Raw genomic sequence first — 25,665 nt, 5'->3', positions numbered from 1 at the left:
AACTGAAAAATAAAAATCATATTATTATCTCAATAGATGCAGAGAAAGCCTTTGACAAAATACAACATCCATTTATGATAAAAACTCTCCAGAAAGTGGGAATAGAAGGGACATATCTCAACATAATAAAAGCTATATACGACAAACCCACAGCAAACATTATCCTCAATGGTGAAAAACTGAAAGCATTTCCCCTAAAGTCAGGAACAAGACAAGGGTGCCAACTCTCACCACTACGATTCAACATAGTTGTGGAAGTTTTGGCTACAGCAATCAGAGCAGAAAAAGACATAAATGGAATGCAAATTGGAAAGGAAGAAGTAAAGCTTTCACTATTCGCTGATGACATGATCCTCTACACAGAAAACCCTGAAGATTCTACCAGAAAACTACTAGAGCTAATCAATGAATACAGTAAAGTTGCAGGATATAAAATCAACACACAGAAATCCCTTGCATTCCTATACACCAATAATGAGAAAATAGAAAGAGAAATTAAGGAAACTATTCCATTCAGTGTTGCAACGAAAATAATTAAATACTTAGGAATATATCTACCTAAGGAAACAAAAGGCTTGTACATAGAAAACTATAAAACACTAGTGAAAGTAATCAAAGAGGACACTAATAGATGGAGAAATATACCGTGTTCGTGGATTGGAAGAATAAATATTGTGAAAATGAGTATACTACCCAAAGTAATTTATACATTCAATGCAATCCCTATCAAGCTACCAACGATATTTTTCACAGAACTAGAACAAATAATCTCACAATTTGTATGGAAATATAAAAAACCTCAAATACCCAAAGCAATCTTGAAGAAGAAAAATGGAACTGGAGGAACTAACCTGCCAGACTTCAAGCTCTACTACAAAGCCACAGTCATCAAGAGAGTATGGTACTGGCATAAAGACAGAAATATAGATCAATGGAACAAAATAGTAAGCCCAGAGATAAACCCACGCACCTATGGACACCTTATCTTCAGCAAAGGAGGCAAGAATATAAAATGGACAAAAGACAGTCTCTTTGGAAGAAAATAATAGCAAATGAAGCAACTGATAAAGGATTAATCTCCAAAATATATAAGCAGCTCCTGCAGCTCAATTCCAGAAAACTAAGTGACCCAATCAAAAAATAGGCCAAAGAACTAAACAGACATTTCTCCAAAGAAGACATAAAGATGGCTAACAAACACATGAAAAAATGCTTAACATCCCTCATAATCAGAGAAATGCAAATCAAAACCACAATGAGATACCATTTCACACCAGTCAGAATGGCTGCTATCCAAAAGTCTACATGCAATAAATGCTGGAGAGGGTGTGGAGAGAAGGGAACCCTCTTACACTGTTGGTGGGAATGCAAACTAGTACAGCCACTATGGAGAACAGTGTGGAGATTTGTCAAAAAACTGGAAATAGAACTACCATATGATCCAGCAATCGCACTCCTGGGCATACACACCGAGGAAACCAGAATTAAAAGAGACACATGTACTCCAATGTTCATTGCAGCACTAATTATAATAGCCAGGACATGGAAGCAACCTAGATGTCCATCTGCAGATGAATGGATAAGAAAGCTTTGGTACATATACACAATGGAGTATTTTTCAGCCATCAGAAATAATGCATTTGAATCAGTTTTAATGAGGTGGATGAAATTGGAGCCAATTATACAGAGTGAAGTAAGCCAGAAAGAAAAACATCAATACAGTATACTAGCGCATATATATGGAATTTAGAAAGATGGTAACCTGAACCCTGTATACGAGACTGCAAAAGAGACATAGGCATATAGAACAGTCTTTGGGACTCTGTGGGAGAGGGGGAAGGTGGGATGATTGGGGAGAACGGCATTGTAGCATGTATATTATCCTAAGTGACCAGTCCAGGTTCGACGTATGATACAGGATGCTTGGGGCTGGTGCACGGGGATGACATGGAGGGAGGATATGGGGAAGAGGGAGGTGGGAGGGGGGTTCAAGAAAGAGAACACATGTACACCCGGGGCGGATTCATGTCAATGTATGGCAAAACCAACCAATATATTAATGTAAGGTAATTTGCCTCCAATAAAATAAATTTAAAAAAAATAAAAATAAAAAAATAAAAAGCAGAGACATTACTTTGCCAACAAAGGTCCGTCTAGTCAAGGCTATGGTTTTTCCCGTGGTCATGTATGGATGTGAGAGTTGGACTGTGAAGAAAGCTGATCGCCGAAGAATTGATGCTTTTGAACTGTGGTGCTGGAGAAGACTCTTGAGAGTCCCTTGGACTGCAAGGAGATCCAACCAGTCCATTCTAAAGGAGATCAATCCTGGGTGTTCATTGGAAGGACTGATGCTAAAGCTGAAACTCCAATACTTTGGCCACCTCATGCGACGAGTTGACTCACTGGAAAAGACTGATGCTGGGAAAGGTTGGGGGCGGGAGGAGAAGGGGACGAGAGAATGAGATGGCTGGATGGCATCACCGAGTCTGTGGACATGAGTTTGAGTGAACTCTGGGAGTTGGTGTTGGACAGGGAGGCCTGGTGTGCTGTGATTCATGGGGTCGCGGAGAGTCGGACACGACTCAGCGACTGAACTGAACTGAACTGATGGCCTCTGACGGTATTCAGAAGTTGTTTTGTGGGATTTATTCAGCGTTCAAATGTTCTTTTGCTGATTTTTGGGGGGAGAAAGTGGTCGCCCCGTCCTATTCCTCCGCCATCTTCCCGTGCTCCCCTGCCTTTCATTATTTAAGCCTTTCACCAAAAGTTTCACCAAAATATATCATCACCCAGAAATGCCAAATAAAAAATTATATTGCAATTTTTACATATTTCTTGTCAAGCATCTCATACTCTATTTCTGTGTATAATGTGCTATTTTATGCAATTATTTTAAATGCTTCATTCCTCAAGGTATGTTATCCTAAAACACATACAAGGTGTTTGGGCCCAATGGTCTAAACTTCTGTAGTTCTCTAAAGTCTAAAATATCTGGTAAGAGGAATAGCACAACAAAGGTTGAGAATCAAGAGAGATAAGATTGTCATAATAGCCATCAATTACATTATTTTAATAACATCTATCACATTATTTGTTCACAGAAGGACACCTAGAAAGAATTTTTTAAAAAGGGAAATTTCGTATCTAGAAATTTACTTCTGTGTTTTAGGAAGAGAAAGACAAGAGTGTTAACTCAATCAACTTTGAAAACAGCATTTTAACAGTTTTCCATTACTAAACTGTGGGCCTCCTTCTTTACAAGTAATGCTCTATAAAAAGCAATAACTTATAAAAAGACAACTTTCCATCTCAAGTTGGTTTTATCTGTGAGGTAATGTACCTCTGAGTTGCCTTCTATTTCCACTAAGTATGTGTGCAACGAAAATGTTTCAAATTTAAATTTAGCTTAAATGTAATATTATTAAAGACAGAGATTACCAAAATGCCAATGTTTTAGATTTTTGTAGGCAATGGCAACCCACTCTATTACTCTTGCCTGAAAAATCCCATGGACGGAGGAGCCTGGTAGGCTGCAGTCCATGGGGTTACGAAGAGTTGGACACGACTGAGCGCCTTCACTTTCACTTTTCTCTTTCATGCATTGGAGAAGGAGGTGGCAACCCACTCCAGTGTTCTTGCCTGGAGAATCCCAGGGACAGGGGAGCCCGGTGGGCTGCCGTCGATGGGGTTGCACCGAGTCGGACACGACTGAAGCGACTTAGCAGCAGCAGTACCTAAAATTAAGTTCCACCTCGACCCCTTATTAGCTTAGGCAAGTTACAGAACCAATTTCTTTAGCCTCTTCCTAAGCCTTAATGTGCAAAGAAATAGAGGAAAACAACAGAATGGGAAAAATGCTGAGCTGGAGGAAGCACAAGCTGGAATCAATATTGCTGGGAGAAATATCAATAACTTCGGATATGCAGATGATAGCACCTTTATGGCAGAAAGTGAAGAACTACTGAAGAGCCTCTTGATGAAAGTGAAAGAGAAGAGTGGAAAAGTTGGCTTAAAGTTCAACATTCAGAAAACTAAGATCATGGCATCTGGTCCCATCACTTCATGGGAAATAGATGGGGAAACAGTGGCTGACTTTATTTTTCTGGGCTCCAAAATCACTGCAGATGGTGATTGCAGCCATGAAATTAAAAGACACTCCTTCGAAGGAAAGTTATGACCAACCTGGATAGCATATTGAAAAGCAGAGACATTACTTTGTCAACAAAGGTCTGTCTAGTCAAGGCTATAGTTTTTCCAGTAGTCATGTATGAATGTGAGAGTTGGACTATAAAGAAAGCTGAGTGCAGAAGAATTGATGCTTTTGAACTGTGGTGTTGGAGAAGACTCTTCAGAGTCCCTTGGACTGCAAGGAGATCCAACCAGTCCGTTCTAAGGAGATCAGTCCTGGGTGTTCATTGGAAGGACTGATGTTGGAGCTGAAACTCCAAAACTTTGGCCACCTCATGCGAAGAGTTGACTCACTGGAACAGACCCTGATGCTGGGAAAGATTAAGGGCAGGAGGAGAAGGGGACGACAGAGGATGAGATGGTTGGATGACATCACCGACTCAATGGGCATGGGTTTGGGTAGACTCCAGCCGTTGGTGATGGACAGGGAGGCCTGGCGTGCTGTGGTTCATGGGGTCACAAAGAGTCAGACACAACTGAGCGACTGAACTGAACTGAAGCCTTAATATCCTTATCTGAAAAACAGAGTATAACTGTGTTGCCTACTTTGCAGCACTGTCACAAGGATCAGCTGAAATAATGCAAATATTCAGTTACACGCTGGGCCCATAAGTGCACAGTAAATGTGAGCTATGATAATTCATAAAATAACTTGTTCACTTAATCTGATTACAGTCAAACAAAAGATAATAAAGAAAATATATAATGTTTAATATACAAGTAGACTTTTCTCAAAGAAGAGACACAACCCTTTAAAAGTTTCTTTTTTTAATTGATCTTTTCTTTTTACTTTTAAGCAAAACACAATTCTCTGATTTCCTTTTCCAACATTCCCTCTTTAAATGTGACATGTTTTTTAGAAGATTTGCTTGTGGATTCATAAATGTTAAAGGTAAAACTTGGTGCCACATTTACCTAATGAGAATTCTCATCCTTTAGCCACCTCATGAGACGAGTTGACTCACTGGAAAAGACTCTGATGCTGGGAAAGGTTGGGGGCGGGAGGAGAAGGGGATGACCGAGAGTGAGATACCTGGATGGCATCACCAACTCTGTGGACATGAGTTTGAGTGAACTCCAGGATTTGGTGATGGACAGGGAGGCCTGGCGTGCTGTGATTCATGGGGTCGTGGAGAGTCGGACACGACTGAGCGACTGAACTGAACTGAACATTTATGAATCCAGAAGCAAATCTTCTAAAAAACATGTCACATTTAAAGAGGGATGTGGTAAACTGCTGATGAAATATTAGAATTAATATTCAAACAACAAAACAGAAACTCTGTAAAAGGTTTGAAAACACTGTAAATGCTCTATACAAACTTAAAAATTTTAAACTGCCAGGAATCATTTTTTGTTTATGGCTATCTTCACATAAAACGAATGTGTGTAACTGAAGCAAATGAGCAAATGAAAAAGATAGTAGAGGAAGATATCAAAATGATCAAATTGTGAAAATGTTAGTCGCTCAACCATATCCGACTCTTTGCGACCCCTTGGACTATAGCCCACCAGGCTCCTCTGTCCATGGAATTCTCCAGGCAAGAATACTGGAGTGGGCTGCCATTTCCTTCTCCATGGGATCTTCCCAACCCAGGGATCAAACCCAGGTCTCCCACATTGTAGGCAGATTCTTTACCACCTGAGCCACCAGGAAAACCCTTCAAAAGGTAAATTGGGGATCAACTCATAGAGGGCCTTACTCTTATAAAGATACTGGTTTTTGTATCCTGAGGGAATTAGGAAGCCATGGGAGAGATGTGAGAAGCTATGGAGAGATTTGACAACCCAAGTGACATGATGTTCAGGTTTTAAATGGGTAATATTTGAAAATACACTGTAGAGGGTCATGGTGGAAGCAGAGAGACAAGTGAGGAACTCTGTTAATCATAATAGCTCTGCCACTCTTGTAGCAGCCTAGGTGAGGCTTCAACTAGTGTGGGAACAGCGAAGGTGGTAAGAAATGGTCAGCTTTTACAAATACCTTACTTTGAAGGGAGAGCTTATGGATTTCCTAGTGAATTAAAGGTGGAATGTCACAAAGAGAGAGTAATCAAGGATAATCCTAAAGTGTTTGGCCCAAGTAACTGAACAGATGGATATACCATCGACTGAGAAGGGGAAGATACCAAGAGGAGCAAGTCTGGAGGAGAATATTAACAGCTTAGTTTTTGGATATGATACTTTGAGAAGTCTACTGACCATCCAGGGAGAGATGCTGATTATGAAATACAATTATGAGAGTCTCGAATTCAGACATGAGGACTAAGCTGGAGAAATATTTGAGAATTGTGAGCATACAAATGGAATGTAAAGCCATAGAACTGGTTGCAATAAAAAAAAAAAAAAAAGATAGTATAGAGAAGAGAAGATTCCAAGGACTGATCCCCGGGCCCCTCCAACATTTAAAAGTTGAAGACACAAAAAGGAATCAGCAAAGAAAACTGAAAAGCAGCAGCCAAAGAGTTTTGAGAAAAACCAAATACCAAATTAATGCCCCAGGGGTGTAAGGGGAGGGAGATGTATAACCAACTGCATCAAACACTGCCGGCAGGTTGGTTAAGATAAGAACTGAGAACTGAACATGGGGCTCAGCAGCATGAAGATCTTTGGTGACACTGATAAAACCCATTTTGACAGAATGATGGAATAGAGGCTAGAGTAAGTTTAGGAGAGAAAATAGGATGAGAGAAATCAGAAGCAGTGAATATAAACAAAATTATTAGGTGTTTTGCTTCAAAGGAGAGTAAAAACTGAGCAGCAGTAGGCTAGGGGCATAAGATCATGAAAAAGTTGTAAAGTGAGATAGCATGTTTGCAAGGTGCTAGGAAGGGCAGACGGGAGAGGAGAAAATGATTGGAGCAATGTCCTTGAGTAGGTCAAAAGGAATGGAATCTTCTACACAAATGGGAGGATTGAAAGATGAAAACTTCATCTACATTGACAGGGAGATGTGGTGGTGGGAGTCTGTGTAAGTTCTCTTCTGATCACTTCAGTTTACTCTGGAAATTAAGCACCAAGGTCATCAGCAGAGCATGAAGATGGGTAAGAGTTCTGAGGGTTGAGCAGCAAAGTAAAGGTGTCAAATAATCATCGAGAAGTATGGTGGAAGGAATGGAGTAGGGACGTGTATGTAAGATGACTGAAAACAAAAGGGCCTACTTGGAGCTTTAGAAAAGAAACCTGTTTCAGAATCATTAATAAAGCAACACTGGATCAGAACAGGAAAAACCTGGAGGACAAGAGGAAGACCAGATAGGAGGCAATTTTCATACTCTGTGAGAAAAAACCAGAGAGGGATATTGTCTAAAGTAGGGTAAGAGCAGCTGGAGGACAATTGTGGAAATAGACGTCAAAGACATTGCAAAAGCAGAACCAATGGCATTTGGAAAGGAATTAGAAATGACAGAGAAAACAAATGGCCTGGAAGATGGCCCATAATTGTTGAGCTAAAGTAAACTAGAATACAGCAATGCCACTGATGAACTCAAAGAACTATCTCACTACCATAAAAATTAGTAAGCAATTTGTCAGCAGATTAAAGGAGTATAATTTGAGTGAAATCTGAGTGAAACTAAGAAGAGTTTTTTTAAAAAAAGATAAAAAGTTTGATTAGTGTCAAAAAATGTTTGTTTCTATTGTTGTTGGTTGGCGTGATTAAGATAAGACAATCCCATTGCAAACCGAAGGACAGTGGAGGTGATCAGGAAATATTGGAAACTGAAGAAAAAACAGAGCTTTATTTGATAAAGGAATGAAATGCAATAAATATTTATAAAATTATTTTATAGAAAACTTTATGCCAGGCCTTATTCCAGGAATATCATCTCCTTTAATCCTTAAATAAACCATATAAGGTAGACCGTATTATAGTTTTAAGAGTTATGGAAAATAAAGTGCTGAGAGCTGTATCATGACTTCACAGGGTAATGTGATTAACAGCACAGCCAGAACTCAAACTCAAGTCTGAATGACTCCAGAGTTCAGCTCTTAACCACTACACAAACATACCCTGTAAAATTAAGGGCCTGGAAAAGGTAGTATAGGTTGTTTACCTTTCGAGAAGAATTTTGGGCTAAAGATCTCAGAGGTGAAATCATTCCAAAGAATGACACAGTCCAAGGTGTAGTCATGCCTAAAATTGGCTAAATACATACATGCAGAGGTCAGAGTTCAGAAGACCAAGGAACTAAGGGCAAAAAAGCAATGGCAAGATTATCAATGTAATAGTGGAAATCACCAAAATGAATAACAAGGGAAAGGTTAAAAGGATAACCAGGTGCTATCATCAAAAGGTCAGTCAGAAGATAAAAGACCTTAAAAAAGAAAGGGTTATTGAAAGACCGTTCAAGGAACATGGCAGCAAGGTCTGAAGAGAGTGGATATGTCAGGACTTGTGTCATGGGAAAGCTGGATGTCAGCTTTGGCTAGACTGAAAGGACATTAAAGGAAAAGGGAATTTGTATTTATTCAACAACTTTCAATGAATAGTGGGATTGGGGGTGAGATGGTAACAAGATATTCCATAATGGGCAGAGTAGAAGGGTCTAGATTTTCAGTATTTTTTTAATTAATTTATTTAATTGAAGGCTAATTACTTTACAATATTGTAGTGCTTTTTGCCATACATTGACATGAATTAGCCATGGGTGGACATCTGTTCCTCATCCTGAGCCCCCATCCCACCTCCCTCCCCATCCCATCCCTCAGGGTCATCCCAGTGCACCAGCCCTAAGTACCCTGTCTCATGCATAGAACCTGGGCTGGTGATCTGTTTCACATACAATAACATACAGATTTCAATGCTATTCTTTCAAATCTTCCCACCCTCACCTTCTCCCACAGAATCCAAAAGACTGTTCTATATATCTGTGTCTCTTTTGCTATCTCACATATAGAGTCATCTAAATGACCCTGTGATGGTAGACCCTTTCTAAATTCCATATATATGCATTAGTATACTGTATTGGTGTTTTTCTTCCTGACTTACTTCATTCTGTATAAGAGGCTCCAGTTTCATCCACCTCATTAGAACTGATTCAAATGCATTATTTTTAATAGCTGAGTAATATTCCATTGTGCATATGTACCACAGCTTTCTTATCCATTCGTCTGCCAATGGACATCTAGGTTGCCTCCATGTCCTGGCTATTATAAAGAGTGCTGTGATGAATACTGGAGTACAAGTGTTTCTTTCAATTCTGGTTTCCTCGGTGTGTATGCCCAGCAGTGGGATTGCTGGGTTGTATGGCAGTTCTATTTCCAGTTTTTTAAGGCATCTCCACACTGTTCTCCATAGTGGTTGTACTAGTTTGCATTCCCACCAACAGTGTAAAAGGGTTCCCTTTCCTCCACACCCTCTCCAACATTTATTATTTGTAGACTTTTGGATAGCAGCCATTCTAACTGGCGTGAGATGATACCTCATTGTGGTTTTGATTTGCATTTCTCTGATAATCAGTGATGTTGGGCATCTTTTCATGTGTTAGCCATCTGTATGTCTTCTTCAGAGAAATGTCTGTTTAGTTCTTTGGCCCTTTTTTTGATTGAGTAGTTTATTTTTCTGGAATTGAGCTGCAGGAGTTGCTTGCATATTTTTGAGTTTAATTCTTTGTCAGTTGCTTCGTTTGCTATTATTTTCTCCCATTCTGAAGGCTGTCTTTTCACATTGCTTATAGTTTCCTTCCTTGTGCAAAAGCTTTTAAGTGTAATTAGATTCCATCTGTTTACTTTTGCTTTTATTCCCATTACTCTGGGAGTTGGGTCATAGAGGATCCTGCTGTGATTTATGTCAGGGAGTATTTTGCCTATGTTTTCCTCTAGGAGTTTTATAATTTCTGGTCTTACATTTAGATCTTTAATCCATTTTGAGTTTATTTTTGTGTATGGTGTTAGAAAGTGTTCTAGTTTTATTCTTTTACAAGTAGTTGACCAGTTTTCCCAGCACCACTTGTTAAAGAGATCGTCTTTTCTCCATTGTATATTCTTGCCTCCTTTGTCAAAGATAAGGTGTCCATAGGTGCATGGATTTATCTCTAGGTTTTCTATTTTGTTCCACTGATAGATTTCCAGTATTCTTAACCTCTTATTTGGAGATCTTTGAAACTCTTTTAGTCGTTAACTCAAATTGAATAGATATCCACATACACCAAAAAAATTGCCATAATAAGTGGAATAGAACCAGAAATGAATAAATCATGAATCAGGATCTCCACTTCTTTGATCAAGCAAATCAATCCAATATGGCCTGAAACCTCATCTCTCCTCTTACTATAAACTACTGAAAAATCAAAATATTATATTTATTATCTAATAAATAATCCAGACCACAAACTAGCAAATATTTAATATAAGAAGCATGCTAGAAAATATAGATGGTATGACTACTGATAATAAAACAAACTTGGAGGAATTAATTCTTCTATCTCCTCTATTTTTTTTTAACAACACTGTGTCCTCTAAACTCTACTTCATATACCTAACAAAATACCTTATATTGTTTTCAGAGAAGTGGACTTAGGCCTGTTTTGCTTTATAGAAGAGAAACACAAATTAGGTAGTTAAAAAACTGATCCAATGTGCCACAGACTACTGAATAACAGAGAATGAAAATAAATAAGACAGCCCCTGCTTTTAGGAACTCATAGTGGAAGAGACAAACATATTATAGCTCAAAAAACCAGATACTTTCAAAAATAGTTTTGTTATATCAACAAGTTTCTGGCTTCTCCTTTATGTGATATAAACACAGTCCATACCAACAGCCCTACTTACAACCCAGGGCTATGCACTTGAAAATTATAATAAAATCAGGGAGTCTAACTTACCATCATTTTTTCAAATAAATCCAGTACTTCCTTTTCGGACAAATTCAAAGATCGTTCATCGTATAATGGCTGAGCAGCTGGAAACTCATTCATCGCAACTTGAGAATCAAGAGGATGTTGGATAAGAAGTTTTTCCTTTTTTACAGTAGATTTTCTGAAACTTGTAATTCGGTCACGCTGCAAACAGAAAGAAAACAAGAAGCCCTAAGGAAGAGATCAAGAATCACCAATTTGAAGAACCAAAACATCAAAAAGGCACTTAGGATAATATATATTATCATTGTCTTTTTGACAAAATGTTATTTTAAGCAGCAAGCTCCACTTAGAGACTGTACTACTGTGAAACCTTGAAGTAGCTCGATAGCCTCAGAAATCTAGGGGGTGAAAAGTATTCCTCAAAAGTGAAACAGGTCCTTGTCATTGCTGTTTTGCACAGTAAATAGGTGAGAAAAGTCTGGTCTCAAAGTAATGTGGTGGTTTGTGGGAGAATGTGTCTTTGGCACCAACTATGAGGGAACAAAAAGAAAAGAAAATTCAATTCTAAGGGGGAAATTATACTAATATTTCTCTTCTTCAAAGTGTCAAAATAATTCTGACAAGTATCTGTGAGCACTTTGGCAATGTAGTGGTAGAATATAATGGTTAAGAGCATGACTATGGAGCCAGACCCCCTGGGTTTGAATCTGCAATTCACTAGGTCAGTTACAATGTGCAAACCCCTTGGTCTCTGACTGTCTCCTCATCTCTAAAATAGGGTAACAAGTTAATACATATAGAAGGAAGGGAGGGGAAGAAGGGAGGGGAGAGAGAGAGAGCAAGAAAAGAGTTATTATGAGATCTAAAGATACATGTGTAGTGTACTTAGCTGCTATTTATTACTATTGCTGTTTTACTATTATTACCCTCACCTTTTCTTCCCTGAAAGGACCAACAAGGAAGCAGAACAAAATTAAAAACATTATCTATTCAATTTTCTGGAAATATAACACAAACAGAAATATCTTATTCCTGAAAACACTACTATGAAGAACTTGCCACTTTATGGATATTGACTCAGAACCATTGATTCCATGCACAATCTTTTATAATTAGCTTGCAATTTCACATAAAGTGAGTTAACAACTCCAGTTGCCTGTAAACAGGCCATTCTGTTTTAAACCACAGCACGTTGAACATCAAAAATTAGTAATGACCAGAAAACTGAATGCAACTCAGTTTTATTCTGGTTTCTGTTAAGAAGCACATGCATACTGTCAGCTCATGTCAAACAAGCAGATACGTTAGATAGGACGTCAGTGCCTGTCACTGCCATGTTACCAAGTGCTTATAAATCACTTCAACAATACAAAAAGCATTGCAGACGTTCTTACCACAATTTTGTCAACTACTGTTGACCCGCATTAAAAAAAAAAAATCTTTTATTTTCATTCAAAGAACACTTTTTGTAATAAAAGGTGTACTTTGAAAGAAATATGAGCAGTTTTGAGCAGCTTATTTAGGATTCAAAAAATGATCTTAGTACATGGTTGCTTGCAAAGAGATTATGTAAATCATATTTTAGAGCTGGGAAGAAACTTGAAAAACCATCAAGGTTGATTCTCATTTCACAGAAAAAGTGACTTGCTAAATTGACAAGTCCCTGGTTCCTAGCCCAGTGGTCACATAAAGATTCACTTCTTCAAATCATCTTCTATATTTTCCAATTTTATTTTAAATTTAGTTGGATTAGATATGTAGTATATCTTGAAACAACTCAAGAAAAAATATTAAGCAATCCCAAATAAGCTGAGTACATAACCAAGAATCAAGTTTTACTAAAAGATATGGTGGACATAAAAGCATTTAAATATGCAATCAACCATTAAATCAACATATTTCTATTCCTTTCTCTTCATATCACTTAGTATTTACTTTTGCAGTGCTGGCTTATTTTTACTGAATAGCATTATTTACGTATATATTTGATCTTCCACTATGCCATTTACTTCGATCTAGAAAATTGGCTTTTCCTTTCAGCTATATTTTGATAAGAAAATAAAATTAAGCCATATACTTTCACTTCCTTAAATCATGAATAATATTCTACATTATTTGTAGATAGGTAATTTCACAGAGAAAAAAATGACACTGCTTAAAATACCGTTTTAAAAAATTTAGCTATTAAGTGAAGTCGCTCAGTCATGTCTGACTCTTTGCGACCCCATGGACTGTAACCTACCAGGATCCTCCATCAATGGGATTTTCCAGACAAGAGTACTGGAGTGGGGTGCCATTTCCTTCTCCAGGGGATCTTCCTGACCCAGGGATCGAACCCGGGTCACCCACATTGTAGGCAGATGCTTTACCATCTGACCACCAGGGAATTAGCTATTAAAGGGCACATTTAAATTTTAAGCCCATAACTTTTAATAAGATTTGCTACAATAGACTTAACTCAAAAATACTTGAGCATTTTAAATTTAATAGCACATTTCTGACTAACACAATGAACTTAACTTCCTTTATATTTTAAATTAATTTCTTTTACTGTTAATATTAATACTTAACATATTCAGGGTCAATTTACATGGCTATTGAGAAAGGAAACATTTGTGCTTTCCAGAGTTAGATTTATATAGGTTTTTTAATTGCTTAAGGGATGTATCAGGATGGCAATATCAAAATTATTTTGAGATCTCTTACAGTTGTTTCTGTTTACATTCAAAAAAGAAAAGTCTGATTTTTTTGCAGACATCTGCTTTTTTTTATGGACAATTCTTCCAACTACTGTACTTTATAAACATCTAGACTTTTTATATTGTTACATATATCAATGCTTTAATGTCCACCCACTTTAACAAAAAAAGCAACATGCATAAGTAATATAATAACATGCTACTAAGTCCACCTTACCACATCATCTGCCAAAGTTTTTATTTGAATGTTCTATTAAAACCAAAAAAAAAAAAAAACTGTCAGATAAGAGAAATTCACAGATCAAACAAGAAAATACCTGAATGATTCTCATTTTTTATTTGATCAACTAAAACTCTTCAAAAAGAATTAGAAAATTTAAATATATCATACAAACACAAAAATTCTTTACAAGAGAAAGAAAACTTTTTAAGGATTAAAAATGATGATTTGGTGGAGAGGGTCCACATATCACTACCACAGTGTTCAAATGTGACATAAGATATAACAAAGTCATAAGCCCTGTCAAGATTTTTCAAACTTTTAGCATGAATAATCATAGTTTTAAGAGACATAAATTTTTAAAAACCATGAACAATAGGAAAAGTGTCACATTTAATGGTAGTGAAATACAATGAAACAGCTCAGTCTAGAACTCAGTTATGGATAGATATTTATAGAACACTTTTATAAATATTCTAGATAACATTGAACTTACCGATTCTATTAATATATGCCCATTTTTCAAAACCTCCAACACTTTTTGCGTGTGGTTTTCTATCTAACATTGAGAATCATTGGAAATGGTACATTCCAGTTAAGAAGAAACAGTGACTAATTAAAATTACCATACAACATATATAGGCACAACTACTTGAATAATTAGAGTACGGCGGGAGGAGAACGGGACTACAGAGAATGAGATGGCTGGATGGCATCACCGACTCTGTGGACATGAGTTTGAGTGTACTCCGGGAGTTGGTGATGGACAGGGAGGCCTGGCGTGCTGTGATTCATGGGGTCGCGGAGAGTCGGACACTACTGAGCGACTGAACTGAACTGAACACTACAGTAATAAAGCAATACTAAAGTAAGCAAGGTAACAGCTAATAACTTAGTAATCTTCTAAGATTCGGAAGATACTTCAAGATCTTAGAATAAGAAAAGACGAGCATGAAAGCTGTTATATTATAAATATGTTGAAGTATGTTGAAGTGCTAGTTAAGAGATGTGATTAGGAAAGAACCAGATTTTTTAAATCATGTTAGGAACAGAAATCTGGAGAAGGAAATGGCAGCCCACTCCAGTGTTCTTGCCTGGAGAATCCCAGAGACGGTGGAGCCTGGTGGGCTGCCGTCTATGGGGTCGCACAGAGTCGGACACGACTGAAGTGACTTAGCAGCAGCAGCAGGAACAGAAATCAACCCTTCTACAACATCCTATACATTTATTTCCTGCAATAGAAGCTCAGTGATGTACATCATGCATGCTCACATCCCTTTTAACTGAGAAAAATATATGGCTCACTGGTGGGAAGAATTCTAGTAGGAGTTTTAAGTGAGAAGTATTTGGTCACAGGGTCTCATAAAATCATCTTCAAATACCACCAACTAAATGATATTAAAGATCATCCTCCCCTTCATCAGTTGGGACAAATATGCTATTATATATGTAGTTGTTTTTCTACTTTTAATCTTTTGATTCCCTCAAGGATCTAAATTACATCTTTGTACTATGTCTTTATCACATCCTGTTGACACAAACCCCAATCAATCTTTACTGCCTATAAAAAATAAAGTAAGGGGTAGTATTTATATCACAACTGAAGCCTTTTTAAGAGAGATCAATTTACCCTAAGACTATCTCTACCTGGTAATTTCTCTTTAATTTTCCCAGTGGGGTACAGAAAACTGTTCTATGCACAATGACAAGTTTCATGATTTCCTGTAATGCAAAATCAGAGTGAGAAATATCAAAGTCTCAAAAGTGCCGCACTTAACCTGCTACCATTCAAATATGTACCTGTCCACCTGTTATTTATTAGTTATATAGTTCTTCAAGCAACCACTGCTTTTCTTTTTTTTTCCATCCTTTGAGATTATAAACTCAAGATTGGAAGCATATATGTATCTTCAAAGTAAGAATGTAAATTCAGGGGAAATAAGATTTAATTTAGTCAGTTCTCTAAGTTAAGGTATGCACATCTTGAATGCTTTAAATCTGTATCTCAATTGAATATATGTTGACAGTTTAATCGTGGGGGACAGAAACAAACAACAAGCATTGCTAGCAATATTTCCACTTTGTCTTATAGGAAGAACCTTGAGTTCTCTTCTCCCACCCCCACTCTCCATTTTGAAATTAACATTTTTTATCCATATTAAATTCCACCATATGGAGTTAGACACTATTAAATTGGATGAAATTTGAGATAATATGATCAAAACCTCTCAATTTACAAATGATGGAACTGAACCTTGTGGAGGCTAAATGACTCAACCACAGACCACTAGATACTAACTCTTAGTCAACGGTCAACGGCCTCTTCAGTTGGTATAATTAAGCTGTAGGATATTAAGGTTGAACTACTGAATTGAAACAGTTCATGGTAATCTAAAATTCACAGATATGCCCCAAGCCCCATTAGTTTAATTTTCCTTTGGGTAACTTCCTTTTGTCACCATTAAGAGAAGGTCAAGCATCATCTCGAAGAGCATTCCCCTGCCAACCAAAGTCTTTGCCTAACACGTCTTACGTATCATTTACTGAATTCACTTTAACCAATATATACTAATGTTCTTCAATCAGCTATTCTTCATATACAAACTAAATATAAATTTAGATTCTTTGGTCTTTCATTCTTCTTAATTGCTAATTATACCTTAATACTGCCACAATCATAAGAATCAGAGCTCTTCTCTCAGCTCTGGAAGGTGGGTAATAGGAGGGCAAATATAGTAGCAAAAAGTGAGTAGATAATTAATAACCTAGCGGAAACACTACATAAGCACAAAGGATGATCAAAAAGGGTCAGGACAGACTTTCAAAAAGAACGGTCGCATTTATGGTAAGGGTACCATCTGGATCCCACTCCTCCAGTTTTAAGTCTTCCTTATCACCTTGGTTTCCTCCCTCTCCTTAATTCCCTATAGCCAAACAGTTGTCAAGTTCCATGGTGATCTTTCTGCAGTTGCTTCTTCATTCTCACACAAATCATCTTTTTAAAGTCTAGTCATGGCCCTGGCCTCAAAATAATTATCTCTGACACAATTCTCTCCTCATTGCCAAAGTAACATTCTTAAAGTAAAGATCTGCTTCAAGTTGTCATTGCATCACCTTATTCCTAGATTTCTGTAAGAGACCCCTAGCCTATGTCCCTATTTCCAGGTTACCCTGCTACAGTTAATTCTGAACACGCTGACAAAGTGACAGTGTTTAAACCCAAGTCAGTTTGCAGCCAGTTAAATCAACCATGCTCTTTCTCCATTGGGGCCCAGTGTGCAATGGCTATAAACAGCAGCCTCCTCAGTAGTGTATGCAGCCGTTGCCTGTACAAGTTTCCCTAAGGGACCTTGGAGACAACCCTTGCCAGTGAACCTTCATGACTGGCATGCTGTCCCCAATCTAGGCTCCAGACTGGTACCTGCAGTGCCTTTGGAAAGCCCCAGGGCACAGTGGCCAGGGTCCACTTTGGCCAAGTCATAACATCCATCCACACCAAGCTGCAGAGCAATGAGCATGTAATTGAAGCCCTACATAGGGCCAAGTTCAAGTTCTCTGGTCACCAGAAGAGTCACATCTCCAAGAAGTGGGGAATTACTAAGTTTATTATGGATGAAATTGAAAACATGATGGCAGAAAAGCAGCTCATCCCAGATGGCTGTGTGGTCAAATACATCCCTAATCCTGGCCCTCTGGACAAATGACGGCCCCTGCACTCATGAAAGCCTTGTTGTTGTCCCCTCCTTACACACATCCATTAATCCTACTTCCCGGTCCAAAAAAAGAAAGAAAGAAAAAGCTAAGGAAATCTGAATAAACCATGGACTTTAGTTAGGGGAAATAAAAAAGTCAGATCATAACACTCTTCTGCTCAAAACTTTTCAGTGGCGCCCTATTTTCACTTCCAGTAAAAGTCAAAGTCCTTACAAGAGCCTTCAAGGCCCTATGGAGCTGCACACTCTCCATATCCTTCATCTCCTACTATTGTTTCTTTCATTCACTCAGCTCCAGTCACACCAACCACTTCACTGTTCCCCAAGAAGGCAATAAGCCACATGTACTGTCTCTTCTCTTTGCCTGGAAGGATTTTTCTGTAATCCATATAGCCTCCTCCATCACATCTTCCCCTTTCAAGTTCTTGCTCAGGGAGACCTACTCTGTCCATCCTATTTAAATGGAAATACCCACCTCCTCCACACACTCTTGACCTGCTTTATTACACTCTGCTTTTCCTTTTATCAATAAAACTTACCACATTCTCACAAAGTCTATAATTTATTTTTGTCTATTTCTCCCACTAAAAATGTGAGCTCCATGAGAACAGAGATTTTCATCTGTTTGGTTAAGGGATGTAACCCTAATGCCTAGAGCAGTGCTTGGCACACAAAACTCAATAAAAAACTATAAATGACTATTACTTGCCCATCTGTATTTAATGGCTCCTGACAGAATAAAGACTGACACCCTTAATACAGCATTCAAAGTCCTGTATTATTCCCCCCTAGGCTACCTTCTACATCTTCCTTCATGATCTATATGCTATGGAAAAATGGTAATCCTTTTCCCATCACATACCTATGTCCTGTTTGACCACCCACTCTTCCCTCTATTGGAATGCCCATCCAGCTAGGTACATTTCTACTTCTAGAGCTTCCCTTGAGTTTAAAGTTGGTTATTAATAAGCCAAATGTGGGCCCCTGGTCAAAAATGGAGGAGAAATATGCTTTGTTTACTGTCTTCTTAAGACTTTTTTTCCCTAAAGCATCTTCGAATGATAAAGCACCTTAAGACAAAGAGGAAATTATATTCACATAAAAAATTATCCCAATTACTTGTAACAGAGAACCATAAGGAAAAACACTCTGCTTATGATTTCTTGATTTATAAGTTTCATTCAATTAGAGTGTATATCCTATATAACTATGCACATTTGACTGATATGGATATTTTTCTCATAGATTTCCCTCATGTAAAACTCTGCTTTCATAAATATCTTCTTGATACCATTACTTAGAACTCTACAACTACTGAGGAAAAAAAGAGAGAGAGAGAAATGTAGTCTATTGAAAAGAAAAATTTTTAAGGACATTTGAAGAATTTGTTATTTAGAAGGAGGCAATTTTTGGCCACTGCACATTAAAAATACTTTGAAATTACTATATAAATTACACTTAAATTATCTGCATTAGAAAATAAATTATTTCTGCAATACAACTGTATTTAGACATTAGTCAAAGAAGAGAAAGGAACATATAGATATCAAGGGGAATGGGGAGATTGGGATTGACATATATACACTGCTGCTGCTGCTAAGTCACTTCAGTCGTGTCTGACTCTGTGTGACCCCATAGACGGAAGCCCACCAGGCTACCCCATCCCTGGGATTCTCCAGGCAAGAACACTGGAGTGGGTTGCCATTTCCTTCTCCAAGGTGTGAAAGTGGAAAGTGAAAGTGAAGTCGCTCAGTCATGTCTGACCCTCAGCGACCCCACGGACTGCAGCCTACCAGGCTCCTCCATCCATGGGATTTTCTAGGCAAGAGTACTGGAGTGGCTTGCCATTGCTATGTATAAAAGAGTTAACTAATGAGAACCTACTATATAGAACAAGGAACTCTACTCAATGCTCTGTGGTGACTTAATGGAAAGGAAATCTAAAAAAGAGTGCATATATGTATAACTAACTCACTTTGCTATACAGCAAAAACTAACACAACATTGTAAAGCAACTATACTCCAATACTAATTAATTTAAAAGACGGAGAAGAGGAGAAAAGCAAGAGGAAAGTAGAAAAATACAAAGACATCTTTGTAGGCAGTGCTCTGGATGCAAGTTAATTTCTGCTGATTAAAAGACTTTTAAAAATCCAAGTCGTCTACCCATTCACCAGACAACATCCATCTACCCACGTATTCACCTCCATTCTACCTCACCATTTGTTTATATATTCATTATCTATCCACCCACCTATTCATCCATTCATTTACCCATGTGTCCATGAACTCACTTATCCACTCATGTAGCCACATATTCATTTAACCCTCTGTGACATAATAAATAGATTTAGTCTCTTCCCCTGGTTCCTGACACGGAGCTCCTAAATCCCTTGGAATTTCCTGGATGACAGAAAAATCTTTTGTTCTCATAAGGCAACTCTTAGAGAGCTCCTGAACAGCTTCAGAATGGGGCTGGTCACCAGAAAGATCAAGTCACGATTAGAAATTTGGAACGTTAAGCCCCACCCCTCCATCCTCTGGGGAGGGGAGAGGGACTGTGGATTGTGTCAATTAATCATGTGTAAAGTGATGAAATTGCCATAAAAATCCCTACACTATAGGGTTCAGAAAGATTTCAGGTTGGTGAATGTATCCATGTACTGGGAGGGTGGCACACCCCAAACTCCATCTGGACAGAAAATCCTGTGCTTACGACTCTTTCAGACTTTGCGCTATATACTTCATTTGGCTGTTCATTTGTATCCTTGATAATAAACTGGTAAACATAACTAAAGCAAAAATAAATAAATAAAAAAGAGAGAAAGGTACAAAAGGAGAACAATAACAAAAACACCATCAACATGAAAAAAAGTTCAGAGAGCTATAACAAGTTATCTCTTGGACAAGATTAAATCATAGACATTTTTTATGTGAACTGACCTTTAAAACATTTTTAAATGGCTGTATTAAGATACAGTCTCATTTATAATAATGTTCTACAGGGATGAGCTTTCAAATTTTATCTGAATGTAATTTATACATGTGCATGCATCTTTCACACCACTTGCAAGGAGATATTATGGATTTTACTCCTGTGTACAAATTATAGAGCTACTATGGAGTTAAAACAGCAACAAAAAAGATCACCCAAAAATGATTATTGGAGTCACACCCCTGAATTAAAAGCACTGATTGAAGTCATTTTAGTAAGCTTTTATTGTGCAAATCTAACTATAATGGTCATTAGGATGAGGGCATATTACACCAGTATAGTGACCATATATTTTCATTAAAATCAACTCTAGAAAAGCAATACACTTGTGAATTAGTCAAGCAATTAGAGTTTATGAAATTTCATTTATGATCAGTTACATTAAATATAACTTACTAGAGTACTGAGTACAGAATAATTATAAAAGTTTCACTCCAGAGTCTCAACCCCTTAAGAATAAGAAAAAGGGGTGACTTACTTATAAAACTCTAATGCTGAAGTTCTGATTGAAATACAGGAGTCATTACTGCAAGAAAATAAAGTTTTAATTTTCCCACTCAGGCAGAAATTAACAAAAACAGCAAGATGTAAAGGTTCAGCTCTCTTATGGCTAATGTCACATGGTAATACAATGTTTTATAAACATCTTTCAATTACTCTAGTACCACAGAAATGGGATGACTAAATTGCATATAATTCAAAACTCTCACCACCAACTCAAAAATTTAGCCACACTATTTGACTATCTTCTTCTCTTTTAGAGAAAATAAGTTGGTCATCACAATAAAGATGAAGAGGCAATTATTTACTCAGCGTAAGTGGCCACCTCATGCGACGAGTTGACTCACTGGAAAAGACTCTGATGCTGGGAAAGGTTGGGGGCGGGAGGAGAAGGGGACAACAGAGAATGAGATGGCTAGATGCCATCACCGACTCTGTGGACATGAGTTTGAGTGTACTCCGGGAGTTGGTGATGGACAGGGAGGCCTGGCGTGCTGTGATTCATGGGGTCACGGAGAGTTGGACACGACTGAGCGACTGAACTGAACTGAACTGAAAGTTTCTTAATCTCTAAAAAGGGCTGAGGCAATGTGATATAGAAAAGCATGTTCAATTCAATTGAGCAAATATTTGAGCACCTACTATGTACCTGTTCAGAGCTGGGCACTAGGAATACAATCATAAACAAGATGAGCATGTGCCTTAGGAAGGTTGTAGTCTAGATGAAGATCAGAGGAATAAAAGAACAATCACAATAGAGAAATCCTGAGAGGACTAATCAGGTCGTACTCTATTACAACCTCCATATACTATCCAAGTAAGGGAAGCCTTTAAGAAAGGCCATCCATCTCAACCACTGACCCAAGGTTTGAAATCTCTAGATGACATCCTTGACCAATACTTATTTGGATCAGCAGCAGTCATAGAACTTCCCTGGTGGCTCAGCTGGTAAAGAATCTGCCTGCAATGTGGGAGACCTGGGTTCGATCCCTAGGTTGGGACAATCCCCTGGAGAAAGGAAAGGCTACCCACTCCAGTATTCTGGCCTGGAGAATTCCATGGACTGTATAGTCCATGGAAGGACTGATGCTGAAGCTAAAACTCCAATACTTTGTCCACCTGATACGAAGAACTGACTCATTGGAAAGACCCTGGGAAAGATTGAAGGCAGGAGGATGATAAAATCGTTGGATGGCATCACTGACTCAATGGACATGAGTTTGAGTAAACTTCAGGAGTTGGTGATGGACAGGGAGGTCTGGTGTGCTGCAATCCGTGGGGAAGCAAAGAGTTGGAAATGACTGAGCGACTAAACTGAACTGAGCAGTCATAGAAGGAAGTAATTATTCTTCAAAGCACTGCCTTTCAACCTTTCAGATCCTAGATTCACCCTGAATTTCACAAATCAGTAACACCAATCAAGGAAATCCAAGGCTATTTAACCACCTGGCAACCAAGTTGAACATTTTGTTTGGCCCCATTCAAATCCTTTACTATAAAGACTGTTTTAATTGAGTATCTCTCCATTGTGTTTGTTTCACCAGGAAAGGTATATCTGATTTTTAGAACTGAGATCTATGTGGATAGAGGTTTGATTCTAAGAAGACAGGAGGAAAAAAATTTGGCTTTCAAAACCACTGAACTATTACTGCCTATATTTAAAATTACTCCCAAAACATTATTTCATCTCTTGTCTAACAGGGGCATTTTCAGATGTCCACATGTCCCCTTAGGTACTTATTCTTCTATCACCATTAATACTTATAAACAGAAGACAGATCAGCTGGCAGCGTGTTAGATACTGGGATTTAAAGAGACAGGGCCCTGACCTCAAAGGACAAAAGCCTAGTAGTTGAGATTAAGTCGCAGGCATTAAGCTCCAATTCTCCACCTTACTTTGATGTTGAGAGCATCTCAAAGTGTCCACTTCATCATTTTAATAGAGCGATACTTTTCTATTTCTATAACCAAAAGGATACCATCTCAGAAGTACTGTCAAATCAAAAGCCTCAAAATTCAGCCCACCAGTGAAGTGAAAGTGTTAGTGGCTCAGTTGTGTTCAACTATCTTTGCGACCTTATGGACTGTAGCCTGCCAGCCTCCTCAGTCCATGAAATTATCCAGGCAAGAATACTGGAGTGGGTAGCCATTAACCCACCAGAGCTCTTGGCTATTACAAATCATAATTTTTTCCACCATTTTCATGACAAGAAAAAAGCTCCTTTTGGGATTTGCCTCTCAAGATGTTCTTTCAATATAAAGAACAAAATGTGTATCTACCAGAAATTGAATATGACACCACAGAATAGGGCTTCAGTTTGCTTCATGAAGCAAAAGACCAAGTTAGTTCACTGGGTAAGTTTCAAAACTCTGTCACAAGTTCTTCTCAAGCTTAAATTAATTGTCTTGCCATGAACTTCGACTTTTAACTACTAAGAGGGATGTCTATGATATGGGAACCAGCGATCTCTTCTGTGTAACTTAGTTTCTGTGTAGCTTAAGGACTAGGGGTGAAGTGTTCAAGAAACTTGTATTTTAGAAAACAAACTTATGGATACCAAAAGGGAAAGGTTGGGGGAGGGATAAATTAGGGATTGGGATTAGCAGATATAAACTACTATATATGAAATAAACAATAAGGTCCTACTATATAGCACAGGGAACTATGTTCAATACCAGGTGATAAACTATAATGAAAATAATCTGAAAGAGAATACATATATGTATGAATGCATGCATAACTGAATCACCTTCCTATACACCAGAAACTAACACAACACTGTAAATCAACTATACCTCAATCAAAAAAAATTAATATAGAAATAAAATTTTTTAAAAAAGAAATTTTAGTCAATTAGTACTTAAATTAATTATAAACAATTGCAGGAATAATCCAGGTTTTTCAGAGTAGTACCTCCTCCTGCAGATACTAAACCATTTCAAATGGAAAAACTGTTGGGACATGAAAATTCTTTCTTATTCTATGAATAAAAAGCAACAGAAATGAAAAGAAAGAGAGCTTTGCCCAGCATAATACCTTATACATAATAGATATTCTTAGATCAATGAGTTAACCAAGTGGGGCTCAATATTTAATAGATAAATTTTTACTTTCTGGTTTTTTTTAAAGAAGGACAGATGCCTCTACCAAACATTGTTTGAGAACTCATCATAGGCTCAGCATTTTGTGACTCATAAAAGTTAAGATGTGACTCCACCCTTAAGGCATTTACAATCTAACCAGGGAGTGAAAACTAACCATAGAGGAGATTCTGAGGTATGTTGCTCCTCCTCCTCTTCCACAAGCACTGTCACATGTCCTGCCTTATTATTTTCATAGCAGAATCACTACCTGAAATTATCTGTTCACTTATCTATTTACTTATTTATGTTCCAGCTTCTAGAAAACAAGTTCCATAACAGCAGAGCCCTTAATGTTCCTGTCTTAATCACTTCTGGATCTCCAACACTTAACAGTATCTGGCACATCATACCTGCTCAAATATGTGGTGAATAAATTAAGTACAATAGGAATTCAGAGAAGAAATAATACAGTTTCATTGAAAAAAAAGTGAAAGTGTTAGTTGCTCAGTTACGTCTGACTCTTTGCAACCCAATTAAGAAACTATAAAGAATTATACCCTAATAGCTGGGTAGGATTTGAATAGCCAGAAAAGAGGAGGAAAAGGAAGTGAGATGGGGAGCAGTGTTAACATTTTACTTTAGGGAAGCAGCCTTAGGAAACAAAGGGTTCAAGTTAGAGTGTATTATATTTCAAGTAAGTAGCACGGTGTGGATGAAAAATGTCACCTGCCAGATCAGTAAACAAAGGATGTTGCCGCCATCAAGCCAACAGCTACTGCAGCAGCCCGGGCTGTGCACCCAGAGGGGATTCACAATGGAGAAGAGCAGAATACTGACCCTAGATAGTTAAGGTGCATATGGAAGGGATGATCTCAGTGAGCCCAGACTCCTGCATCTTCCCATACCTAGAAATGTGCTAAATTCATAACGTGATGTCTGGTTTTCTTTAATTCACAGTAAATTTTTGATGTTGTGACTACCTGGTTTTTGTTGCAAAACTCTTATATCCTGACTCCTCCCTTACCTCTTTGGAGTACTCCCTCAGAGTTATCTGAGAGTCTGTCTTCTGGGCTTAAGTCCTCAGAAATTCTGCCCAACAAAACATAATTCTCAACTTTAAAGCTATATATATATATATTTTTTTTTTTTTTCAGTTGACAGAGTGGACAGACTAGAGATGGTCTTGAAAACCACAAGGAGTAGTCTAGGCTGTCTGACAGCCATCGAAGGTCATGATGCAGAGAGAGATGGAGAAGGGGGTATTTTAGAAAGATGATTTCAGGTGGTATAGGTCCACGATCTCCTATCTGAAACCCTTGAAGTCAGATGTGTTTTGGAATTCAAAGCGATTCATATCTGAGAAAGGAATATGGTATGTATACCATATATTACAAAACACACCCACCAGGATGTGGGCTAGCACACTAAATGAAATGCATTCAAGGTTAGCAGGGAAACATGA

At 37.9% G+C, this 25,665-nt stretch overlaps 1 protein-coding gene and 1 non-coding gene across 10 annotated transcripts in view; one reads left to right on the top strand and one right to left on the bottom strand.

The window, feature by feature from the left end:
* The window catches only part of DIAPH2 (diaphanous related formin 2), a 1,076,961-nt gene that overhangs the window by 992,853 nt on the left and 58,443 nt on the right, over positions 1-25,665 (bottom strand). For 8 of the 9 annotated variants that reach the window (XM_088834166.1, XM_055438268.2, XM_088834164.1 and 5 more), the window contains exons 2-3: positions 13,908-13,940; positions 11,016-11,192 (exon numbers count right to left, since the gene is read on the bottom strand). In XM_088834166.1, coding sequence (XP_088690292.1) covers positions 11,016-11,192; positions 13,908-13,940 — 210 coding nt within the window. The remainder of the gene's footprint in view (positions 1-11,015; positions 11,193-13,907; positions 13,941-25,665) is intronic. The other variant, XM_088834161.1, reaches the window with a different exon arrangement.
* Positions 17,140-17,272, top strand: LOC129535324 (small nucleolar RNA SNORA70). The gene has a single exon (XR_008681598.1). It is a non-coding gene; the product is annotated as a small nucleolar RNA SNORA70 (small nucleolar RNA).

Source organism: Moschus berezovskii, chromosome X (genome assembly GCF_049115385.1).
Source record: "Moschus berezovskii isolate FMDL1 chromosome X, NW_MosBer_1.0, whole genome shotgun sequence".
In the NCBI taxonomy this organism is placed as follows: Eukaryota; Metazoa; Chordata; class Mammalia; order Artiodactyla; family Moschidae; genus Moschus; species Moschus berezovskii.
The sequence above is the reverse complement of the archived record's forward strand: the minus strand, read 5'-3'. Positions and strand labels throughout refer to the sequence as shown.